This window comes from Phaseolus vulgaris, chromosome 2 (genome assembly GCF_051622355.1).
Source record: "Phaseolus vulgaris cultivar YP4 chromosome 2, ASM5162235v1, whole genome shotgun sequence".
NCBI classification, from domain to species: Eukaryota; Viridiplantae; Streptophyta; class Magnoliopsida; order Fabales; family Fabaceae; genus Phaseolus; species Phaseolus vulgaris.
Genome location: NC_143499.1, coordinates 4759617 through 4781816, shown reverse-complemented (window position 1 = coordinate 4781816; position 22200 = coordinate 4759617). Strand labels below are relative to the sequence as shown.

General features: G+C 30.9%; 2 protein-coding genes across 6 annotated transcripts; one reads left to right on the top strand and one right to left on the bottom strand.

Annotated features, from left to right (window-relative positions):
* Positions 1–8748: 8748 nt before the first annotated feature.
* Positions 8749–15362, top strand: TDP1 (tyrosyl-DNA phosphodiesterase-like protein). 5 transcript variants are annotated; one of them, XR_011080902.2, is made up of 16 exons: positions 8749–9072; positions 9166–9384; positions 9528–9728; positions 10012–10072; positions 10538–10614; positions 10716–10973; positions 11335–11424; positions 11542–11676; positions 11913–12062; positions 12711–12814; positions 13270–13323; positions 13458–13548; positions 13686–13766; positions 13861–14014; positions 14109–14255; positions 14628–15362. XR_011080902.2 is itself a non-coding variant. In XM_068611657.1 (15 exons), exons 1-15 carry the CDS (start codon positions 8878–8880, stop codon positions 14177–14179), a joined length of 1941 nt encoding a protein of 646 aa, XP_068467758.1. In that variant the 5' UTR covers positions 8749–8877; the 3' UTR covers positions 14180–14398. The 5 variants fall into 5 exon arrangements, 2 of the variants coding, with proteins under 2 accessions (XP_068467758.1, XP_090155471.1); XM_068611657.1 differs by lacking the exon at positions 14628–15362 and having other exon boundaries at positions 14109–14398; XR_016519008.1 differs by lacking the exon at positions 14628–15362 and having other exon boundaries at positions 8773–9072; positions 13427–13548; positions 14109–14398.
* On the bottom strand, positions 14882–16057 carry LOC137810417 (polyubiquitin 11). Its single transcript, XM_068611658.2, has 2 exons — positions 16021–16057; positions 14882–15715 (listed from the first exon to the last, which is right to left on the bottom strand). The coding sequence occupies exon 2, from the start codon at positions 15713–15715 to the stop codon at positions 15026–15028; it is 690 nt and encodes a 229-aa protein (XP_068467759.1). The 5' UTR covers positions 16021–16057; the 3' UTR covers positions 14882–15025.
* Between the last annotated feature and the right edge of the window lie 6143 nt (positions 16058–22200).

Here is a 22200-nt window from a genome sequence, read left to right as displayed (position 1 = left end):
TGGGTGAACACCGAATGGGGTTACCTGCGGAAGGCACTCCAACGCTCAAGTCAGTAAAACGGGTGATTGGTATTCAGGTAGGTGCACAGTAATAAATGACTTACCTTGTTCCTTGGGATGTGTGCTATTTATATTATTTTAATGGGCTTACCTCATTGGATATGATTAGTGGAATGAATCACATTTAGGATTGCATTATCTAATCCTTGATGATGGTTTAACTTCACTAACTTTGATTTGAGCGTTAATGGTCATACGTATCGGGCGGCCGATCGGTGCGTCATGTCTCGACCGGTCGGCCAGACAAACAAAGTCGTGCCAGTGTCTTGGTCATCTCAGACAGGGAGATCGAGACACGTCATTTCAAGAAATAACAACCCTAAAAATTAAAATAAAGATAAATTTAAAAACATAACTTTATTTTATAAAAATCTAATGAACACAAAAGAATTTATTTTTTTATATAAAATCATATTTGATTTGTTTTTACTGAGTGTAAAAGTTAGGCAAAGATAATGAATTGACAGAATGGGAGATGTGAGATGGATGACAAGTAAGCCTATTCACAAAATCCATGTCGGCACCCGAACATGTCTCCATCTCTAGGTCACTTCCACGTCAACATTTTACTTCACAAAGACCAGAGGTTGAGGCAAGGGCATGTGGATGTTCATGTTCATGTTCATGTTCATCCGCAGTGTAGAATCCGTGGCCACCTCCTCCAAACCCTCATAAATATCTTTTTATTTTCACTCTTTTCTAATCACTTTCCATAATATACTATAACTACCTCACTCACCCTTTATCTCAATCGACAGTGACCAGGTATGTTTTGGGAAAAACCAGACACCTTTTGCCTGCAATTTGTTCTTCACGTTTCCTCGGGAAATTAAATAATATTTCCCCACAGGACCCACCCTCCATCACCCTCCAAACTCCATAGCCTACGTATCAACTGCCCCTAAGATAAACATTCAAGTATAAAACTATTAACTAATTTAAAAATGGTTTAGAGACTATTTTTGAAATAATTTTTAATAAAATCTGTTTCGAACAAGTTTGAACCAAGAAAACTATTTGCGTTTTTGTTTCGGTTAGTTGGTTTATTTCTTCTTCCTTTTTTTTAAATGATTTTTACACTTTTTTTTCACTCATTTACTTCTTGTCTTCGTGAAATCCAAATTCGGATGATACATGTAAAAGACGCTTCAATGTTCAAGTGAAATCTCGATATTTGGTATTCGGTACTGTTAATACAAAATGATAACGTACTTTATTTTCAAAATCTGTGCATATTTATATGATTATTATGAATTATTTATTATTAGGCCGAATTAAGATTTTGAATCATCATTAAAAATGTATTACTTAATGTTTCATTACTTATTAGTCTTGTTAATTTTTTTAAACATAATAAATTTAGTCGCGTTAATTAGACATGAAGCTTCCGATTATCGTAGAAAACCCTCTAGTTATGTTAGAAGGTGTCACTACAAGAAAATCATGAAATAAAAACCAACTTTTATAATTAGTTATAATAGTAACTAATTTAAAGATCATTTTAGAAACTAATTAGATATCAATTTAAAAGCTATTTAACAATAATATAAACTAATTTAAAAATTAATTTTGATTAGTTTTTAAAATAATTTTTAATTTAATTAATATTGTAACTAATTATTTTGTTTTATAAAAATTAGTTTTTATTTTATGATTTTGGTAAAAGTTTTTTATAGTGTCGTAGTAGATTTTAAATTCACATAATGAGGGAGTGATTGGTACCTATTATTATGCGTTCACGGATACACCAAGTGACCACTTATGTATTGATGATTAAATAAAATAATTAGTAAGAAAATAATGAAATTTGCAACGGGGACAAGGAATCTATGAGGTGGTAGTAAATCAAGAGTACAAAGAATAATATATGTTTGGTTTGGTGTATTGAATTTGATCCCAAAGCCACATATATAAATCAGACCCTATTTATCATATCTAATGATTAATGAGAGATGAAGAGTGGGTTGATACAATGAGTGATAACTACTACACTATATATATAGTGACACGGGTATATTGAAGTGAAGTGACAGAAGTAGGGTTTTGCATCAAAATACACAAATTTAAACCATTTTACCGACAGAACTATGAATGTGTGTATGATAGAAAGTGCAAGTGGTTCTGTTGTGAATCACAACAAAAGGCCCTTCCAGATTATACATACCGACATCAGTATTTTTGTATTTAGAACTAAAATGTTAATTAAATATATAAACCATGTGGTGCCCATCCACCTCCACCACATCATCTTCTTCAACATTTTTTAATATCACCCATCTAATTTCTAAAGTATTTATCATAAAAAAATCAACTAATTTAATACACAAAATGTAGGGAACTTACTTTCTTTTTATACATTCTGAAAAGAAAAAGAAAATGAGAATACGAATAATTTTTCTATCCTTTTGAAGAATAGAAAAGGTTTTGGTTGAGAGATAGAGTTTATGTAAGTTTCATCCTTGTAATACAATAAAAACAGAAAACCTTTACTTTTTATTAAATTAAAATTAAAATAATAAATAAATGAAAGGTTTGTGAAGGAAAGAAATAATAGAATACAAATAATGAACAAAAGGAATTATTAGAATTCAATTATGAGAAAATCATAGCCCGTACTACTTTAGTCTTAAATTTATTTTTTGTGATTGATCATTATTTAAATATATTTTCCTTTTAAATAAATTGATTTTAGTTATTTAATATTCAATCTCTCCTTACTTCTTACATGTTCTTTGTTGTTATTTTTTATGTTTTTTAAATTTTGTTATTTTTCACCTTTGTACCTTTTTCCGTACCTCCTCGGTATTAATTTATAAAAAGTCAGTTTTAATTTTTTTTATAAAATTATATAACCTTAAATAAAGAATAACATAACTTTATTAAATAATATTACATACATTATCCACCTTATATTTTTTAATTGCATACCTTCTTTTTATTCGAACACTTTCATTTTTCTTTATAGTATTTTTTAGATAAAATTGCTTTGTGTGTGTTGACAAAAATATTCGTTGTATTTAATATTTTCTAGTATAAAGATATTTTTTTTTTAGTTTTATATTTAATTTTTACAATTTACTGATTTTTCTGTTTTGTTTTATGGTTTTGAATTCTAGAATCCAAAAGATAGTCTCAAATCTAGAATTATTTTTCTGGTTATACAGTCGAAAATATATTTTCAAATTACATTTCATATTGTACAAGGTGATATCCCACTTGTGAGAGGTGACATGGTGCCAAACATGAGTTTTATTAAAAAATATCAAAGATTTTAAACAAAATTAAAAAAAAACATATTTAGTTAAAATTAAATGGGTAGAAAGAACACTATTTTATTATTATTAATAATTATATTTATTACTCTATTATTAATTAATATAATACAAAAATACGTTTACTATATATTATAAACCATAATCTATTATAATCATAGAAAAGTTCTTCAACCTTCTCTATTTTAACAACATCATGACCTCTCTTATTCGATCATAAAGAGATTTTTTCACTGGTTCAAGATAACTGATTATTTTGTCTTGTTGTATTTGTGTATTTTAAAGAAAAAATTACGAGTAAAGAATTTTCATTCACTATTTATCGGTTTTCACAATTTTTTCTTCGTTAATTTCTGTCAAACCATCATCTAACCATTTTTCTTTTCTCACCCCTTTTTCTTCTTCTAACAAAGGGACTCTAATCTTTCATGACATTAACAGTAACCTAATTTTATTCAATTTAATTTTGTAATTTAAGTTGAATAAGAAAGTTGGAGAGTTTGGGGTGACGTAAGTATTGGGCCTCTTGCAACACCTCAATGATTATGAGGCCCTAAAAAACAATGATTTAATTTTCCAGATTTAATATCAATCAATGTGGTCCTTTTGTTATACCCACCACTCATAATTCAGCAATGTTGAGTTGAGCAACACACACTTTTTCCAATTCCTTCATGTGCATTGTTGGTGCTTCTCCCCTTACTCTCAATTTCATTTTTTTGATGGAAGACACAATAGACCCATTCAAATAATATGTCTCAATAAAATAAATGTTTGATTAAAAAACTCAATCAAAAACTTATAAATAAATTAAGTTAAATACGAATATTAAGTTAAATCACTACAAGAAAATTATGAAATAAAAACCAATTTTTAGAGACCAAAATAATTAGTTGCAATAGTAACTAAATTAGAAACTAAATAATTAGTAGTTAAAACCTTGGTTGCTAATTAGATATCAATTTAAAAACTATTTAGCAATAATAGAAACTAATTTAGAAATCAATTTTGTTTTAGTTTTTAAAATGGTCTCTAATTTTTATTATCAGCAATAAAAAATAAATAAATGGAAACCACGTCAGAGGACCCAGTTGGGGTACGTAAAAATGTCTCTAATTTAATTACTATTGCAACTAATTATTTTGATCTTTAAAAATTAGTTTCTATTTCATGATTTTCTTGTAATATATATATATATATATATATATATATATAATCATATCTATAAAACAAATTAATATCTTGATCTTAGCTACTAGTTAAAAGAATGAGATAAAAATAAATAAAAGTACGATTGTATGAACAAAAAAAAACAATTTATTATGCTTACCAGTATTAAAAACAAACATGATGTTTGGGTTAAGTTAAAGGATTACTTTAATTTATTTTTTCAAATTAGAATGATGGCATCTCAGAAGTATACCAATTTTTTGTTTTAAAAACAATAATGTTAAATGGTACAAAAACCATTTGTTATTTATTCTTTGATCAGAAATATCAAAAAAAAAATTATAGCAATTTTCACAACTTTTTTATTAAAATCTAAAAAAAGTCAAGAACTCTGATCATACACAACAAATTAGGAATTTCATTTAAGGTTAACATATAGGAAGAGTAAACATAATACAAAGAGGGTCGTAAAAACTCTTTCTTCTTCTTCCAATTTCTTTTGGAAATCTCTTTCTTTACTAAAACATTAACAATGCACTTCTCGTGGGTCGCAATGTTACGAATATATTTATCATATGACTTCCATGTTAAAAAAACTCTTAGTAACAATTTAGGATTTTAGATTTTATATTAATTACAGTTCGTTGGATTTATCGTATCATCTGTTATCAGATTAATCATAAATATAGAATATCACGTGCAAATTGAAAATTTTGATGTGAGAGAGATGTGTTGGAGATCCTATAGAACATTTTATAGTATATAAATAAATGCAAATTTCACATTATAAACTAATTTTATAAAGTTAAACTAAACTTAAAATTTATTTATTTAATATACGAAGTTGAAGTTCAACTACTTTAGTAAATGATGTGAGGGTAATTGTTTCTTGATTGAATTTAATTTCTATTTAAATTTGTTTGAGTGGTATTGGATCATCGAGAGAGAAATAAGAAGAAGAAAAAAAGGCTTGTCTTATTATTAAGACAACAATATCATATCGATTCTCTTTTCATTATTATGGAATATAAAATCCAAATCTACAAAAAATTAAATAATTAATGTAGAATATTATTTTTAATCAATTTATAATATCAAAACAAAAATCTAGAGTTTAAAACACAACTTCTCAATGAAAAATCAATTCGAAAAATACGATTCACTCGTACTTCATATTTCTTCAGATTTTTCCAATTTTGTTATTTTTTAAAAACGCATCCTAAACATATATTATTTATACGTATAAGAGATAAAGATAGTAAGTTTTTTTTCATTTATTTAAACCAATAAAGAAAAAAATATATTTATATACAATTTGAAAAACATTAACAATATTTAAACTTTATGTTTCGTAATATTAAAAAATAAACTTTGAGTGGACAAGATATCATATATAATATATAGTTTCAACGTAAAAATGATGTATTGGAATCTAAAAAAAATATACAACTGAGTGCAAACCTTAATTTATAAGTTGATTTTATAACATTGTTTAAAGTTCATTTCTTAATATTTATATTATTGATATAAAATTAGTTAAAATTTTATTTTATTAAAAAAAAATATAATATTTTCTATTTCAATCCAATTTTGAATTTGTTGGTTTCATACAAATAGAATGATTACTTCCTTTCAATAATTAGTATTATGAGTATTTATTTTCCATTTTTAGTGATGTAGCATAGCAGCATAATTTTGAGAAAATGAAAGAAAGTGAAAGAAAGTGATGTGGTAGATTGATTAATTGATCTGTTTGCATGTATACAAGTTGGCAATGATTGTCCCCAATGATTAGTGAGGAGATTCCCTTTTCTCTTTCCTTATCACTTCTCATTTCTCATTTCTCATTTCTGGTGTAGTCCATTTTGCATCCATTTCTAGCTTAAATCAAACATCCTATTACAATAAAATCTTTCCTCTAGAAAATTCATTCTAACCCTACCTTTTTATTATTCAATCTTTTAATTTAATCTTCTAAAATATCAAATCAATTATTGAGAACAGACAAAGAAAATTACATTTTTAAATGAGAAATATTATTGGTGATTATTTAATGAGAAATCAGAATAAACTCAACAACATCACAATGTACTTGAGTATGCACAAAAATATACAAGTACAATAATTTTTTAATGATTACTAAGAGATTAAATAAAAAATTTAATGATTACAAAAAATTGTGTTTTAGCAAAGAGAAAACACTTAACTATAATATTTAGTTTAGTTAGAAACTATAGTTTAAAGAGAAAAGAGTTAGCTAGATATTAAGTTTAGTTAGATGATAGGTCTCTTCTCACTTTTATATTGGACTTTCTTTGTTTTTGTTTTCTAGTATTTATTACGTATTAACAACGTTATCTCGCATATCTATCAACCACCATAATTTTCAACATTTTCAAGAATAAAGATGAGCTTTTCCATTAACATTTTAAATTAGAATTAAACCATTTCTCCTAATTATAAGATAAACCCATGACTTCACAAATTGATTTTATGACTTTTATATGCCAGACTCAGCAAAGCAAATGAGTAAAGGAGTGAGTAAATTTGGTTTTATGGTTTCTCCCTATCAAAATTTGGAAATATCTATGATTATTTAATGAGGTGGGTGAAATTTTTAAACTTGATTAGCTGAGTTTCAGATTTCATTAAGAGAAGAAATAATGTTGATGATGTATAAAAAGAAACTGAGATCCATATTTTTTACGAACAAATGAGTAAAAGAATAATTTTTGTTTTATAATTTGTCTCTACAAAAATTTAAATCAAACTTTGTTAGTTGGGTTACTTATTTTTATTACTAATGATGTATAGGTGAGATCTATGTCCATGTGAAAACACATGAAGTAATTAAATAAATTTAAAACATGAGTCTTATAAGATATTTTTATTAGAATAAACATTGAATTATAAAAAATAAATAATATATTTCTGTTTTGAAAACATATGTTTTTTTTCCTACTACTATATAAAATACTAATTAGAGTGTATAAGCATTATTTATAAACTCATGGAGTCTATAAATATACACTATTATTTTAGTGTTTTAATTGTCGCTTGAGCGTAATAAGTAATACATTTAATCACAATTTTGATTGCTTTAAGCTTAATTCACCACTTAATAACGATATGGATAACAAATTTTCCACACACAAAAACATATCACAAATATAAAATAATACATCTTGTTCCTTTATTCTTACATTTAATATTTAATCATTTGTCTTTAACACACAAAAACATATCACAAATATGATCCCTTTATTCTTACATTTAATATTTAATCATTGTCTTTAACACACATAATGTAATTATTTACAAAATGTACTTGAACTTCCATAAACCATGTAACCCTGAATATTCATATTTATCATAAGTACAATCATTCATCTCACATATCTCATTTCAATTTCTAGTAGGTACTAATATTAACTTCCCTTAGAGATATTATGTCTAATCTAAAATCTTTTTTTTATATACTTTGAGAAATACAGAAAAACTTATGATAAATCTCAGGTATCAAATCTCATACAATATCTTCATTTTACAAGACACCTAAAGAAAAGAGAAAACAAATATTGAATTAGAACATTATAGTAAAAAATAAATTACTCACCTAACTTTTTTTTAACCTTTTTATGATTATATTTCATCGATAAAGTTTACAGAGGTAAAAGTTTAAATAAAATAAAAGGTTTGTAATATAGTTGTTCATATAATGCATTGAAAACACACTCATAGCGTTGGTTCTTCCTGTACTTCCACAACTTCTATAATTTTTGAGTGCTCAATGAGAAAATATTTTGTTCTTATAAAAGTAAATTTTAAATTTTATAAGTTTTCTTTATTTTCTATTAACACTTTTTTATTTAGAATTTGAAATATATATTTTGGATTCTATAATTTAGAATGTATTTTTAAAAAAAAATTATATTCTGGATTATAGAAGAATCTAGAAAGTTTTTCCAATTCAAAAGTAACTTCTGAATTTTATGATCCAGAATTTTTCGGGATCATCGTTTCAAAATAAAAAACATCAATAGAAAAATAGATGAAAATGTATTTTTAATATTTTATGAAGTATAGATTGACATAAGAAGTTATGGGGTGCAGGAAGAAATAGCACACTAATAGAGAGTAGTGTTCACCATGAGTGGGTTTGCCCAATCCATTTAAGAATAGTATGGGCCATGGACCGTCCTAAAAGGATTTGGGCTTTTGAAGGAAGGTTTTGGGCTTTAGGAGTAAGGTCCAGCAGACGTTGTTCCGCTGTGTTTGGGTGTTTGGAGTCTGAAAAGCAGGAAGAAGGAAGCGTTTGAGGGCTGGGAAAGATCGTGAGTGTGTGACGTCACAGGCATTTGATTTGATTAGGTTAATGTCTGCGTCTGAGGTGGGATACCTGATTCCGGTGAATCAAAGTTCCGAGGAAGAAGGTTCAGTTCCGAAGCTAGCTATATCAGATGGCACAAACGTTATTGGTCGGAACAACATTCCTGTTCCGGACAAGAGGCTCAGCCGCAAGCACCTCACTTTAACTGCTTTTCGCGATGGCTCCGCTAATTTGATCGTCGTATTAACCTTTATGACTCTCTCCTTCTTCACATTCATACCTTTTTTTTTTCTTTTTTCAATTTGTGATTTTTTCTCTCTGTGTTAATTTTAGGAGGGGACGAACCCAATCGTTCTTAATTCCGGGAATAAGAGAAGGAAGCTGAATCCTAAAGAAGAAGCTATCATTTGCAATGGTGATGTAATCGAGCTCATTCCCGGTCACCATCTTTTTAAATATCAGGTGTTGGGGGGTGACGGAAAATCTTCCAGTGGTAGAAACAATGGAGCTCAATCATCGTTCAGAAATAAAGCTTCAGGCAGGGCTTCACGGGTATTCAACTGCTTCCTTCATGCTCCTACATTTTTACATTTGTGTTCGTGTCATAATCATCTGAATGTGCATGCATTGAGGTGATTCTGCTGTTTTTTTTTTGTTTGTAAAATGAATTGTTGTGTTGGGTGTGAACTCTGCAGGATAATGTTGAAACATGCAGCCAGAAACAAGGTAGGAATGCAGACGCAAGGAAGTCTGTGCATTCACAGTCGGGTGTGGAGGCCATTCGTAATTTTCATGTCCCTAATGACCAAATACCTTCGACTTTTCGACTTTTGCGTGTGCAAGGGTTACCACAGTGGGCAAATACTTCATGTGTTTCTATAGGTGATGTCATTCAGGTGAGTAGGAATAATTGTATTCCAGATTTTTACTTGTTCTTGCATTGCCCTCTTGAGTGATGCTTTTTGAACTATAAAGCAACTGTTTTTGTCCTTCATGGTAGCAATTGATTGAATGTTTTCATTTTTCAACTATGGTTGAGAATAAATGTGCAATGTGACAAAGTTGAAAAGAAATATTTTCTGCTTCCATAATTGGATAAATTTGATAATTTTACACAAAACACAACTCGAAAATAATGGAACTCCTCATTGATTTTATTTTAATGCTTATCACTGATAGGGGGATATTCTAGTTGCTATTCTGTCAAACTACATGGTAGACATTGACTGGTTGATTCCCGGTGAGTTTTTTTTTTTTTTCTCAATTCCTCCTTGCTTTTTCCTCTCTACTCCCCCGAATTTTTACCTGTTTGTAGCCTGACAATCATCTTTGTCCTTACAAATTAAAAATATTCTGACATTAATCATTCTTATCATATTTTCAAATTGCTGGAAGGAAAATTTGTTATTTTGCGATCTTAATTCTTTTGTTTTTTCAGCTCCTCTTACTCCCACTGAAATAGTGCACACTTTATCTTTCTTATAGAGCATTACATTACATTAATTAACATATTTACATATCCGAAAGGTGCAACCCAACCATCTATTTCTCAATTATGCACAACCATAGGCTGCTGGCATGTCTTGTGTTCTGAAATTTGTGCTTACGTGAACAATTTGAGAAACTCACGTGAACAATTTTGATTGAGTTTCTCAAATTGTTGATCTCATTCTATTTTCTCCCTTTCAATATTTTCCTGAGGTAGCATGTCCAGCACTTTCAAAAGTGCCCCATGTGCTAGTCATTCACGGAGAAAATGATGGCAGGGTGGATTGCATAAAGGTTTGTCTCAGATCAATATATTTGGTTAGTTGTTTGCAAGATTGATTACGGAAAACTGGTTGAAAGATATTGACTTGCTATACTACTTCTCTGATTGTTAGAGAATCAAACCTGCAAAGTGGATTCTGCACAAACCATCATTGCCAATTTCATTTGGGACACACCATTCAAAGGCCATGCTGCTTATATATCCTCAAGGAGTGAGAGTTATTGTGCATACAGCGAACTTAATTTATGTGGATTGGAACAATAAAAGCCAAGGTTTGTGGATGCAAGATTTTCCATGGAAAGATCAAAATAGTCCAAGCAAGGGATCTGGATTTGAAAGTGACCTGGTTGAATATCTCAGTATGCTAAAGGTAACGATAGACACTTTTCATTTATATAGAGAGACACGAATAAAGAATCTCAAGTTGATAAGATAAAACCAATGCTGAATAGTTCTTGGAAAACCTAGTTGAAGTAACCGGTCCCAAATTACTAGACCATTGGATTATTGTAGAAAATTCACTTCTTAAAAGCTTTTAACAAGTTATTATAAAAATTTGTTGCTAGTCAAAGTACTTATACGGCCCATGAAAGCTAAATAGTTTCCAACAGATGTTGATGTTATTGATTGACTTGATATTATTATTAGTGTTGCTACATAACTGTCCATATCAGGCATTTTTTATAGGCACTATACATATTATGCATAACATTATTTATTTGGTGGTTCAGTGGCCGGAGTTCTCAGTTAAACTTCCATCACTTGGAAGCGTCAGTATATGTCCATCTTTCTTCAGGAAGTTTGATTATAGTGATGCAAGGGTATTTTTCCACTTATTCTTGTTAAATGATATCCTTTTTTTATTGAAATGTAAAATTTGTCACATTGTCAGATACACTGTACATCAGGATACATAATGCTGTTTGCATTATATTCAGGTTAGACTAATCGCATCAGTACCTGGATATCATTCTGGTACTAGTTTGAAAAAGTGGGGACATATGAAGCTGCGTTCTCTTCTCCAGGAGTGTACTTTTGATGAAGAGTTTAAGAAATCTCCACTTGTTTATCAGGTGCAGTTTTGGCTGGCTAGGTTGCATTATACTCTTGTTTTGGCGCAGTTGGTTCATGTTAATCTTATAACTCCAGTATTAAATGAAAAAGTTAATGTTTATTTCACTATTGTTATATTTTCTCTCGTTTCAACTTAAGTTTTGACTAGAATGTATCACTTCAAGACAGATTTTAGGTAATTGCAAAATCTATCATTTACTATTTTGTTGATGATCTTGGCTTATATCTACTGCAGTTCTCCTCCCTTGGCTCTTTGGATGAGAAATGGATGACTGAGCTAGCATCATCAATGTCAGCAGGCCTCTCTGAAGACAAAACACCTCTTGGTATGGGGGAGCCCCAAATCATATGGCCTACTGTAGAGGATGTCAGGTGCTCATTAGAGGTAAAGCATTTAGATGTTGAGCATGTATTTTTTACTTTATGAGATAAAAAAGGAAAACGGCCTTTGATTAGCATTTCATGAGCAACTTAAAGGTTATCATAATCAAATATCAGTTGATATGGCACGTGTCTGGTCTTTTTTTATCAGGTTAACGACCATTTTTAATTTTGCCATACATGCTTAATAATTCTCTCTTATACTGTTGAAAATAAGTCTGGATCATTTCTATCTTTGTTTCACTTAGTAATGACACGAGTATGAACAGGGTGAATAGCATAAAGCCCATACCCCCTTGTTGATATCTTACTGATGTACTTGAGTTGTTGGTTCTTAGACCAATGTTTTTTCTATTCTACTTTGATTAGTGGTTATTGCTGAATCGAACACTCGTCACTAGGTCAAAGAGAATTCAACACTTATAACTGATTTAAATATTTCAAGTGTCTCTGGGCTTTCAAAGTAGTTCATTGGCAAGAATGATTATTTAAGTTTAAAATATGAGTACTCTCTTTAGTTCTTATCTTCTCTTATGCTTGTTAGTGTCAGCTTTTTGTTTCATCTTATTTCTTTTTTCACGTTGGTCTGTTTCGTAATTGAATTTCTTAGTGCAACTTTGTAGACAAGTTTTGCCTTCTATTTGTTCTGTAGGGTTATGCAGCTGGAAGTGCAATTCCAAGTCCTCTGAAGAATGTGGAGAAAGCATTTTTAAAGAAGTATTGGGCAAAATGGAAAGCAGACCTTACTGGTCGCTGGTAAGTGTATCTCGTTGTACAATGAAAGCTAGCCCTTTAGCTTAACAATTATTTTAAAATTTTAGCATTTAATGTGTTCATATTTTCTTGGAATTATACCAGTCATACAATATTTTTTGCAACCCATTGATTGAATTTGAATAAAGAAATTTTATTGTCTCTATGAGGAATTTTTTTTTGCTGTTTGTGGTATAATCTCTTACGAAAAATATTACGAAAAATATTTCCTAACTAGTCGCTGGAAAGGATTATCTACAGGTCATAATTGTCTTCTAGCCTCATTGGAGTTTGATTTATCTTAAAGGCCCGTGGGAGAAAACTTGGCACTCGCCTTTGCTATTTTGAATATGCGTCACAAATTTTGATTGGAAATATATGCAATTTTTCCTCAAATTTTTATTGGCCATAAATGCTAGTTTGTCTCACCAATTATGTCTATGTATGCAATGTTTCAGCCGTGCTATGCCGCATATAAAGACTTTCGCTCGTTATAATAATCAGAGTCTTGCGTAAGAGCTCCGTCAGACCTATTATATTATATGCACTTCAGCATTTTATGTTTGTTGAATTTTTTAGTCACGCACTGCACTGCTAAAATCATGTTATAGATAGTTAACTGTGGAAACACCCTCTTCCCAAATAGTTGGTTCTTGTTAACTTCGGCAAATCTTAGCAAAGCTGCCTGGGGAGCTCTCCAGAAGAATAACACTCAGTTCATGATTCGTTCCTATGAGGTATGTCAGCCAAACCAAACCTTATACAGGACTCTGAAGATGCTAAGAAGAGCGTCTTTGGCATTTGCAGTCAAAGTACATTTTATCTTGTTCTCCACAGGTTGCACTAAAAAATATTTATATTCATTTCCTTTTAGCTGGGAGTGCTATTTTTACCATCATCATTCAAACGACGAGGATCTGCATTTTCCTGTACCTGTAATGTTTTACTATCTGAGGTAGCGAATCTTTGCTCTTTGATGTTCTTTATGCTTGACATGATTTAACTTCAAGTGGAGAGGGAAACTCATGTTTGCAAACTAAGAATTGCAGGGTAAAGGCCCATCCCAAGAATCTTCTGAAGTGAAGAAAACAAAACTAGTAACCCTAGCTGGGCAGAAAAAAGAGAGTTTGCATTCACCATCTGATGTTATTATCCCTTTACCTTTGCCTTACGAGCTCCCTCCCCTGCCTTATTCTTCCCAAGGTCAATCACATCTGCTTCTCTCTCGCATGTTTAAGTTGTTTTGTCTGTTGTCACGTGTAACTTGTCTTCTAATTAATATCAATTCCCTCTGCAGATGTTCCCTGGTCTTGGGACCGACAATATAAAAATAAAGATGTCTACGGTCAAGTTTGGCCGCGGATGTGAGCATATCAACATTGATGTCATTCACACTGTACATATCATTTGAACTCCTCTCCATGGTGTTGTGGATGATTGAACGGTACATATCCTTGTGCATATAGTTTGTCAAACTTTCGACAAAGGTGTTTCATTTTCATTCCATATGTTTTGTTTTCTTGTCAGAAATATATCAAATATTGAATGCTTATTTCGATTCAAGAGATTTATTTATTTTTGTTTCAATTACTTTTCATTCAAGGGTGTATTGAAACCCCCTTTAGTAGATTATGCATTAAAGCTTAGATCGTAGTTCCTTTAAATCCTTTGTTATATTCTAGATGGATATTATTCTATATTTTTATTACTTAAAATTAAATATACAATAATTTCATTGTTCTTGTGTGTTTGTACTTCCTCTCTTTGAGTTATTACAAGATTTATCTTGTAATTTTTACCTATTTTTTTTCACAAGGTGATTTAAAGAAGGATTCAAATACCAAGGGACTCTCCTGCAGTTTTTACATTGGTATAGTTATATTCTTCTCGACAAACATTGAATAAATATTTGTAATTTCTACACGAGCGCACCTCTTATAGATGAATTGAAAACCTCACATTCATCTTCACACCAAATTATGCAACAATGCATGAAACCAAATTGCAGGTATTTAATTTCAAAACATAAAAACATTTGTAACACAACATGGTACAGAAAGAACATTGAAGTGCTTACTAAAAGGTGATGAAGTTGATATTAATGGATTACAAAGTTATTGACAACAATAAAAATAAAACAAATTTATTTATCGGGCCAACAGAGACCCATACACAGCAAGTTCTGAATTTTGAAGACAAGACCATAGAAGGATCTTAAAAACCACCACGAAGACGCAGGACAAGGTGAAGGGTGGACTCCTTCTGGATATTGTAGTCAGCAAGGGTCCTCCCATCCTCCAACTGCTTCCCGGCGAAGATCAGCCTCTGCTGGTCCGGGGGAATTCCCTCCTTGTCCTGAATTTTGGCCTTGACATTGTCAATGGTGTCAGAACTCTCAACCTCCAGAGTGATGGTCTTCCCAGTCAAGGTCTTGACAAAAATCTGCATGCCACCTCTGAGTCTGAGGACAAGGTGAAGGGTGGACTCCTTCTGGATGTTGTAGTCTGCAAGGGTGCGGCCATCCTCAAGCTGCTTCCCAGCAAAAATCAGCCTCTGCTGGTCTGGGGGAATGCCTTCCTTGTCCTGAATCTTAGCCTTCACGTTGTCAATGGTGTCTGAGCTCTCCACCTCAAGGGTGATTGTCTTTCCGGTGAGGGTCTTCACGAATATCTGCATTCCTCCACGGAGACGGAGGACCAGATGGAGGGTGGACTCCTTCTGGATGTTGTAGTCAGCCAGGGTGCGACCATCCTCCAGCTGCTTCCCGGCGAAGATCAGACGCTGCTGGTCCGGTGGGATCCCTTCCTTGTCCTGAATTTTGGCCTTCACGTTGTCGATGGTGTCGGAACTCTCCACCTCAAGAGTTATGGTCTTACCAGTCAAGGTCTTAACGAAGATTTGCATCTGCACCGCCATAAACAACCCAACACATGAATCAAAACCGAAATCAAACCAATACACATAAGAATCCTAATTACAATAATCGACCAAATTTAGGGCTAAACTCCAGATAAAAAATCAAAAGAAAACATCACAGAAGCACCAAAACTGAGAATCTTAATCAAAACATTTGAAAATTGAAATTGGAAGCCTGGAATGTCATGAATGTCCACAACCTAACAGATTTTTCAGATGCATAAAAGCTAACAGATTGAAGAAGAGATAGAAGAGAAAAAGTTTGGAAATTGAAAGATTGAAGAGAAGGATACCTTGAAGGGTTTGAATGAATGAAAATGAGATAGAATTGGGGATGGAAGGGAAAGGGGTTGGGGGTGTCTTATATAAGGATAAACATGATCGAGTTAGGTACGATGACAAAGAGGGCGTTACCTCTTTGCCTATCACATTGCGACACGTGGAAGGAAGAGCGGAACCAGGCAGCTTCTAGAATGAATGATCCATTGGTTGCATTGGCGGTCCGGTCACGGAGGCAATGCAATATACCAAGACACTTCTTCACTATTCTTTTCTTTTCAACCAATACATTATTACTATGTTTTCTTTAGATGAAATGAAAATGGAAGGAAATAAAAATTAGTTTTCATTTTTAAAATCTCTGAAAAATTATTCGATTATTTAGATTGCAATAACTTTTTACATTTATTTTAAATGGTATTTTCAAACCTCCTCCACTTTAAATGTTGCTTCCATTATTATCATTTCATTCGTAGAGGGATGACTTCTTTAGAGTTCGGTGCTTCATTATAATTTTATTTTTAAAAGACTATAATTTTATTTTTAAAAGACGATAAGTTAAGAAAGAAAAATGTATTTAAACTGTCATTAATTTCAACTCCTAATCAACATGAAACTAGTACAATAACACTTTCTATAATATGTTTTTTTTTAAAGTTCACCATGAACCTTGAAGCAAACTCATAGTATGTTTTCTATTAGGTACATTTTTGTATTTTTGCATCACATGAAAACAATTTTTTATTATCATAAGGAAATATGGACCGGAAGTTCTTTCATCCCTACTTTTATTCCACCTAACATATGTTTTTCTAACTGATTATCTTACCATTTCTGATAAAAAAAATCATGTTAATGCACCTGTATATGACGACTTAAACTATTAAAAATATTGAAAAGACATTATGTTATAGATATATTTTATTTTATTATAATAATAATTAAAAAAATAGTTAATGATAATATTTTAATAACTTTTTGTTTGAAAATATATCTTTTATAAAACATTAATTTTTTTGTCATTAAAAATAATTTATAAAGCGTGTTGATGAATCGTAAAAGGGAAAAAGATGAGTATTGAAATATAAAAGGTAAAAAATTGCATCAACTATACATTAAAAATATTGCAATTTTAGAAATTAGAATGAAAGTGTAAATCTTACTTACTGAAGATTTTTTATTTTTTTTCTGTTCCACAGTGTGTATATATTATATGCAACGCTTTATAAACAATATAGGGATGCATCCCTTTTGGATACACAACCATCTTTTAACAAGTTTTTTTATTAATTAACTTTGTTTTAACAAGTTGCTTTAGCAAAGTATATGATGGATATCATGCAAGTTGTTTAGAATAGAATTAAATTGCCAAATAGTGAAGAGTTATGAAGTAATTTAAACATATAATCAAATGGAGTATTCATTGGTAATTTTGTAATATTTTTTAAAATATATTATTTTTATTGTCCCTTTAACGTATATGGTGGGCTAAACAAATTATAGTTATATATATAATCTCACTCTTTGTCTCCGTTGTTTTTACAATGGCAATAGACAAATTCCATGCCTCATTGAACGTTAGTAATCTTATTTCAGAGCATTATGTTAAGTAGAGGATTGAGTTATAATTAATAAGGTTTAAAATTTGAGTTTTAGATAAATAAAAACATAATTTAGATTTCAGAATTTGTAGAATTTCGCCTTATTTTCTGTAATTTTATTCTGGGTCCATATTGCGTTGAAAATTTTTGAAAAAACTTAGACAAGTACGTTCATATGTTGTTTGCACCCAACTAAGAAGATACGTCCATAAAAAAATCACCAAGAGTTATATAGGAAAGAAAAATCATGATGTTTTATTTTCGGAAAACCAGTTTTGCTCACTCTCGGTCCGGGACTTATTACGCCTTATTCCTTGGGTCTTTTGGTCTGAAAAATTTACCAGACATTCGCTATTGCGTGTGTTGAGTTTTGGCTGATATTTCAGATTCAAACTCGTTCCACAAGATTTGGAAAAAATCATTTATTCATCACTGTTAGGGCTGAAAGGAAGGTTCGTTTGTGTCTGGAACTGTTTGATTTTTTCAAAGGTGAACACTCATCCGTTTGAACTGAAATTTATCGCGTTTTGTCCCAAATACAATCGAGATTCTTAAATGGAGTTCCAAAAAAAAAAAACTAATTTGGGAATTATTTTTAAATTTTTTTTGCAAATTAAGACTATCACCGAAATTTGTGAAATTTTGCACTACTTTCTGTAATTTTGCTCTGGGTCCATAATGTGTTGAAAAATTACGAAAATAATCACACAAGTACTTTCATTTATTGTTTGGAACCAGCTAAGGAGACACATCCATAAACAAATCACAAAAAAGAAAAAATAGAAAAAAAAGCTAGGACATTTTCTTTTTAGAAAATCGGTTTTGTTCACTCTCAATGTGGGTCTTACTAAGCCCTATTCCTTCGGTCTTTTGGTCTGAAATCTTTACCAAAAATTCTTCATTGTGTGTATTGAGTTTTGGATGAGATTTGAGCCCCAGATTCGTCCCACAAGATTTTTAACAAATATTTTATTCATCATTGCCAGGTTTAAAAGGAATGTTCGTTTGTATGTGAAACTGTTTGATTTTTTTCCTAGGTGAATACTCATACGTTTGATGTGAAATTTGTCGTGTTTTGTCCCAAATTGAGTTTAGATTCTTACGTGGAATTTCAAAATCAAATTATTTCGGGACAATTTTTCTGAAACTTTGTGAAAAACCAAGGCGAGCTCTACCAAAATTTGTGAAATGTCGCCCTATTATCTGCACTTTTATTATGGGTCCATATTGCATTTAAAAATTTCGAAAAAATTCACACAAGTACTTTCATATATTGTTTGCACCCTGCTAATGAGGCACGTCCATCAACAAATCACAAAAAGGAGATATAGGGAAGAAAAGCCAGGACATTTTGTTTTCGAAAAATCGGTTTTGTTCATCTCGGTCTGGGTCTTACTACGCCCTATTCCTTAAGTATTTTGGTATGAAAATTTTACCAGACATTTCACAATGTGTATATTGAGTTTTGGCTAAGATTTGAGCCCCATATTCGTCCCACAAGATTTTCAATAAGTTTTTTATTCATCAGTGCCAGTGTTGAAAAGAAGATTCGATTGCGAGTGAAATTGTTTGATTTTTTCCTAGGTGAATACTCATCCGTTTGACATGAAATTTATCGCGTTTTGTCCCAAATTCAGTATAAATTCTTAATTGGAATTTCAACTAAAAATTATTTCGGGACAATTTTTCTGAAATTTTGTGAAAAACGAAAGCTATCCTCTACCAAAATTTGTGAAATTTCGCCATACATTCTGCAATATTATTATGCAACCATATTGCGTTGAAAATTTCTGAAAAAAATTCACACAAGTACTTTCATATGTTGTTTGCACCTTGCTAAGGGGGCACATCCATAAAAAAAAAATCACGAAAAAGAGATATAGGGAAGAAAAGAGAGGACATTTTGCTTTTGGAAAATTGGTTTTGTGCACTCTCGGTGTGGGTCTTACTACGCCTTATTCCTTGGGTCTTTTGGTCTGAAAATTTTACCAGACATTCGTCATTGTGTGTATTGAGTTTTGGCTGAGAGTTGAGCCCCAGATTCGTCCCACAAGATTTTAGTTAAATTTTTTATTCATCATCGCCAGGATTGAAAGGAAGGTTCAGTTGTGTGTGAAATTGTTTTAGTTTTTTCCTAGGTGAATAGTCATTCGTTTGATGTGAAATTTGTCGCGTTTTGTCCCAAATTCAGTCCAGATTCTTACGTGGAATTTCAGCGAAAAATTACATCGGGACAATTTTTCTAAAATGTTGTGAAAAACCAAGGCTATCATCTACCAAAATTTGTGAAATTTCGCCCTACATTATGCAATTTTTTTCTGGATCTATATTGTGTTGAAAAATTATGAAAAAATTCACACAAGTACTTTCATATGTTGTTTGCACCTTGCTAAGGAGGAACGTCCATAAAAAAATTACGAAAAAGAGATATAGGAAAAAAAAGCAAGGACATTTTGTTTTTGAAAAACCGTTTTTGTTCACTCTCGGTCTTGGTCTTATTACGCTTTATTCATTGGGTATTATGGTCTGATAATTTTACGAGACATTCGTCATTATATGTATTGTGTTTTGGCTGAGATTTGAGCCCCAGATTCGTTCCACAAGATTTTCAATAAATTTTTTATTCGTCACTGCTAGGATTGAAAGGAATGTTCGTTTGTGTGTGAAACTAATTGATTTTTGTCCTAGGTGAATACTCATCTGTTTGACGTGAAATTTATTGTGTTTTGTCCCAAATTCAATCCAGATTCTTAATCTGAATTTCAACAAAAAATTATTTCGCGACAATTTTTCTGAAATTTTGTGAAAAACCAAGGCTATCATATAAATAAAAATTGTGAAATTTCGCCATACTTTCAACAATTTTATTCTGGATCCATATTCCGTTGACAAATTCCAAAAAAATGAACTCAAGTGCTTATATATGTTTTTTTCACCCATCTAAGGAGGCACGCCCATAAAGAAATCACAAAAAGGAGATATAGGGGAGAAATGCCAGGAGATTTTGTTTTCGGAAAACCTTTCACTCTCGGTTTGGGTCTTACTATGCCATATTCCTTGAATCTTTTGGTATGAAAATTATACCAGACATTCGTCATTGTGTGTATTGAATTTTGGCTAAGATTTGAGCTTCGGATTCGTCCCACAAGATTTTAATTAAATTTTTTATTCATCACCGGCATGGTTGAAAGGAAGGTTCGTTTGTGTGTGAAACTGTTTGATTTTTTTTCTAGGTGAATACTCATCCAATTGACGTGAAATTTGTTGCGTTTTGTTCCAAATAAAATATAGATTCTTACGTGGAATTTCAACAAAAAATTATTTCGGTACAATTTTTCTGAAATTTTGTGAAAAAACAACCAAGGCCCTCTACCGAAATTTGTGGAATTTCGCCATACATTCTGCAATTTTATTATAGCTTCATATTGCGTTGAAAAATTTCGAAAAAAATCACACAAGTACTTTCATATGTTGGTTGCACCTATCTATAGAGGCACGTTTAAAAACAAATCACAAAAGGAGATATAGGGAAGAAAAAGCTAGGACATTTTGTTTTTGGAAAACCAATTTTGTTCTCTTGCGGTTTGGGACTTATTACGCCTTATTCCTTGCATCTTTCGATCTGAAATTTTTACCACACATTCTTTTTTGTCTGTGTTGTGTTTTGGCTGGGATTTGAGCCTCAAATTCATCCCACAAGATTTGCAATAAATTTTTTATTCATCACTGTCAGAGCTGAAAGTAAGGTTCATTTGTGTGTGAAACTGTTTGATTTTTTTGGTAGATGAATACTCATCCGTTTTATTTTTATTTTTATAGGGCAAATATTAAATTTGTTTTCTTTTAATATTTTTTCTGGAGAAAAAATTATTAAAATTATTTTTTCTTACATGAGTTTGACATGATTAATTTACCTAAGAGTTGATGGAGCCGAAAGATATTGATTTAAAAGTATACTTGACACGTCAATGCAAATAAAAAATATATATAATTTATATTTAGTATACGAAATTTTGATGCAATTTTAGTGTTTTTTAGTACCATATTGATGTTCCAAAATTAGATTTTACAACCTTGTTTTATATATAATTTTAAAATTAAAATTATTAAATATTACGATGTGGACTTTAAGCCTAATTCAATCCCATAAAACCGGCTCATAGGGTTGAGGTTTGCACCCACTTATATACAATGAAATGCTCTAATATCTAGTCGATGTGGGATCTTCAACATTAAAATTAATTAAATATTTTTTTTATCAATAAATAATTAAATAAATAATATAGAGTATTTAAAGAATTCCAATATGCAAGCAAAATATGAGAGATTAGACTTTTCCATTCCAACAAGTTCCAACACAAAGCTAATCTATTTTATTTTACATTTCAAAAAATGGTATTTTCAAAACCTGTATGTTACATTTTTATAGTAGCATGGTTTTGGTTTTCTAAGTTTTTAGTATTTTGTTTCCTCCACTTTATTTCCTATGTATATGGTGTCAATTTGCTTTTATATTTCACAAAGAATTTGATCTAAAACTTTGGTATTTGTAGAAAAAAAAGTTGCATTACTAAAATTTGAGATGTATAAAAT

What these genes read in the sequence shown, in the direction of transcription:
- TDP1 (XM_068611657.1), top strand. Translation starts at nt 8,878, where the DNA reads ATGTCTGCGTCTGAGGTGGGATACCTGATTCCGGTGAATCAAAGTTCC. An exon ending in CTTCAGGCAGGGCTTCACGG is followed by an intron (nt 9,385 to 9,527) that starts GTATTCAACTGC and finishes TGAACTCTGCAG; the next exon opens with GATAATGTTGAAACATGCAG. An exon ending in GCAGGGTGGATTGCATAAAG is followed by an intron (nt 10,615 to 10,715) that starts GTTTGTCTCAGA and finishes TCTGATTGTTAG; the next exon opens with AGAATCAAACCTGCAAAGTG.
- LOC137810417 (XM_068611658.2), bottom strand. Translation starts at nt 15,715, where the DNA reads ATGCAAATCTTCGTTAAGACCTTGACTGGTAAGACCATAACTCTTGAG.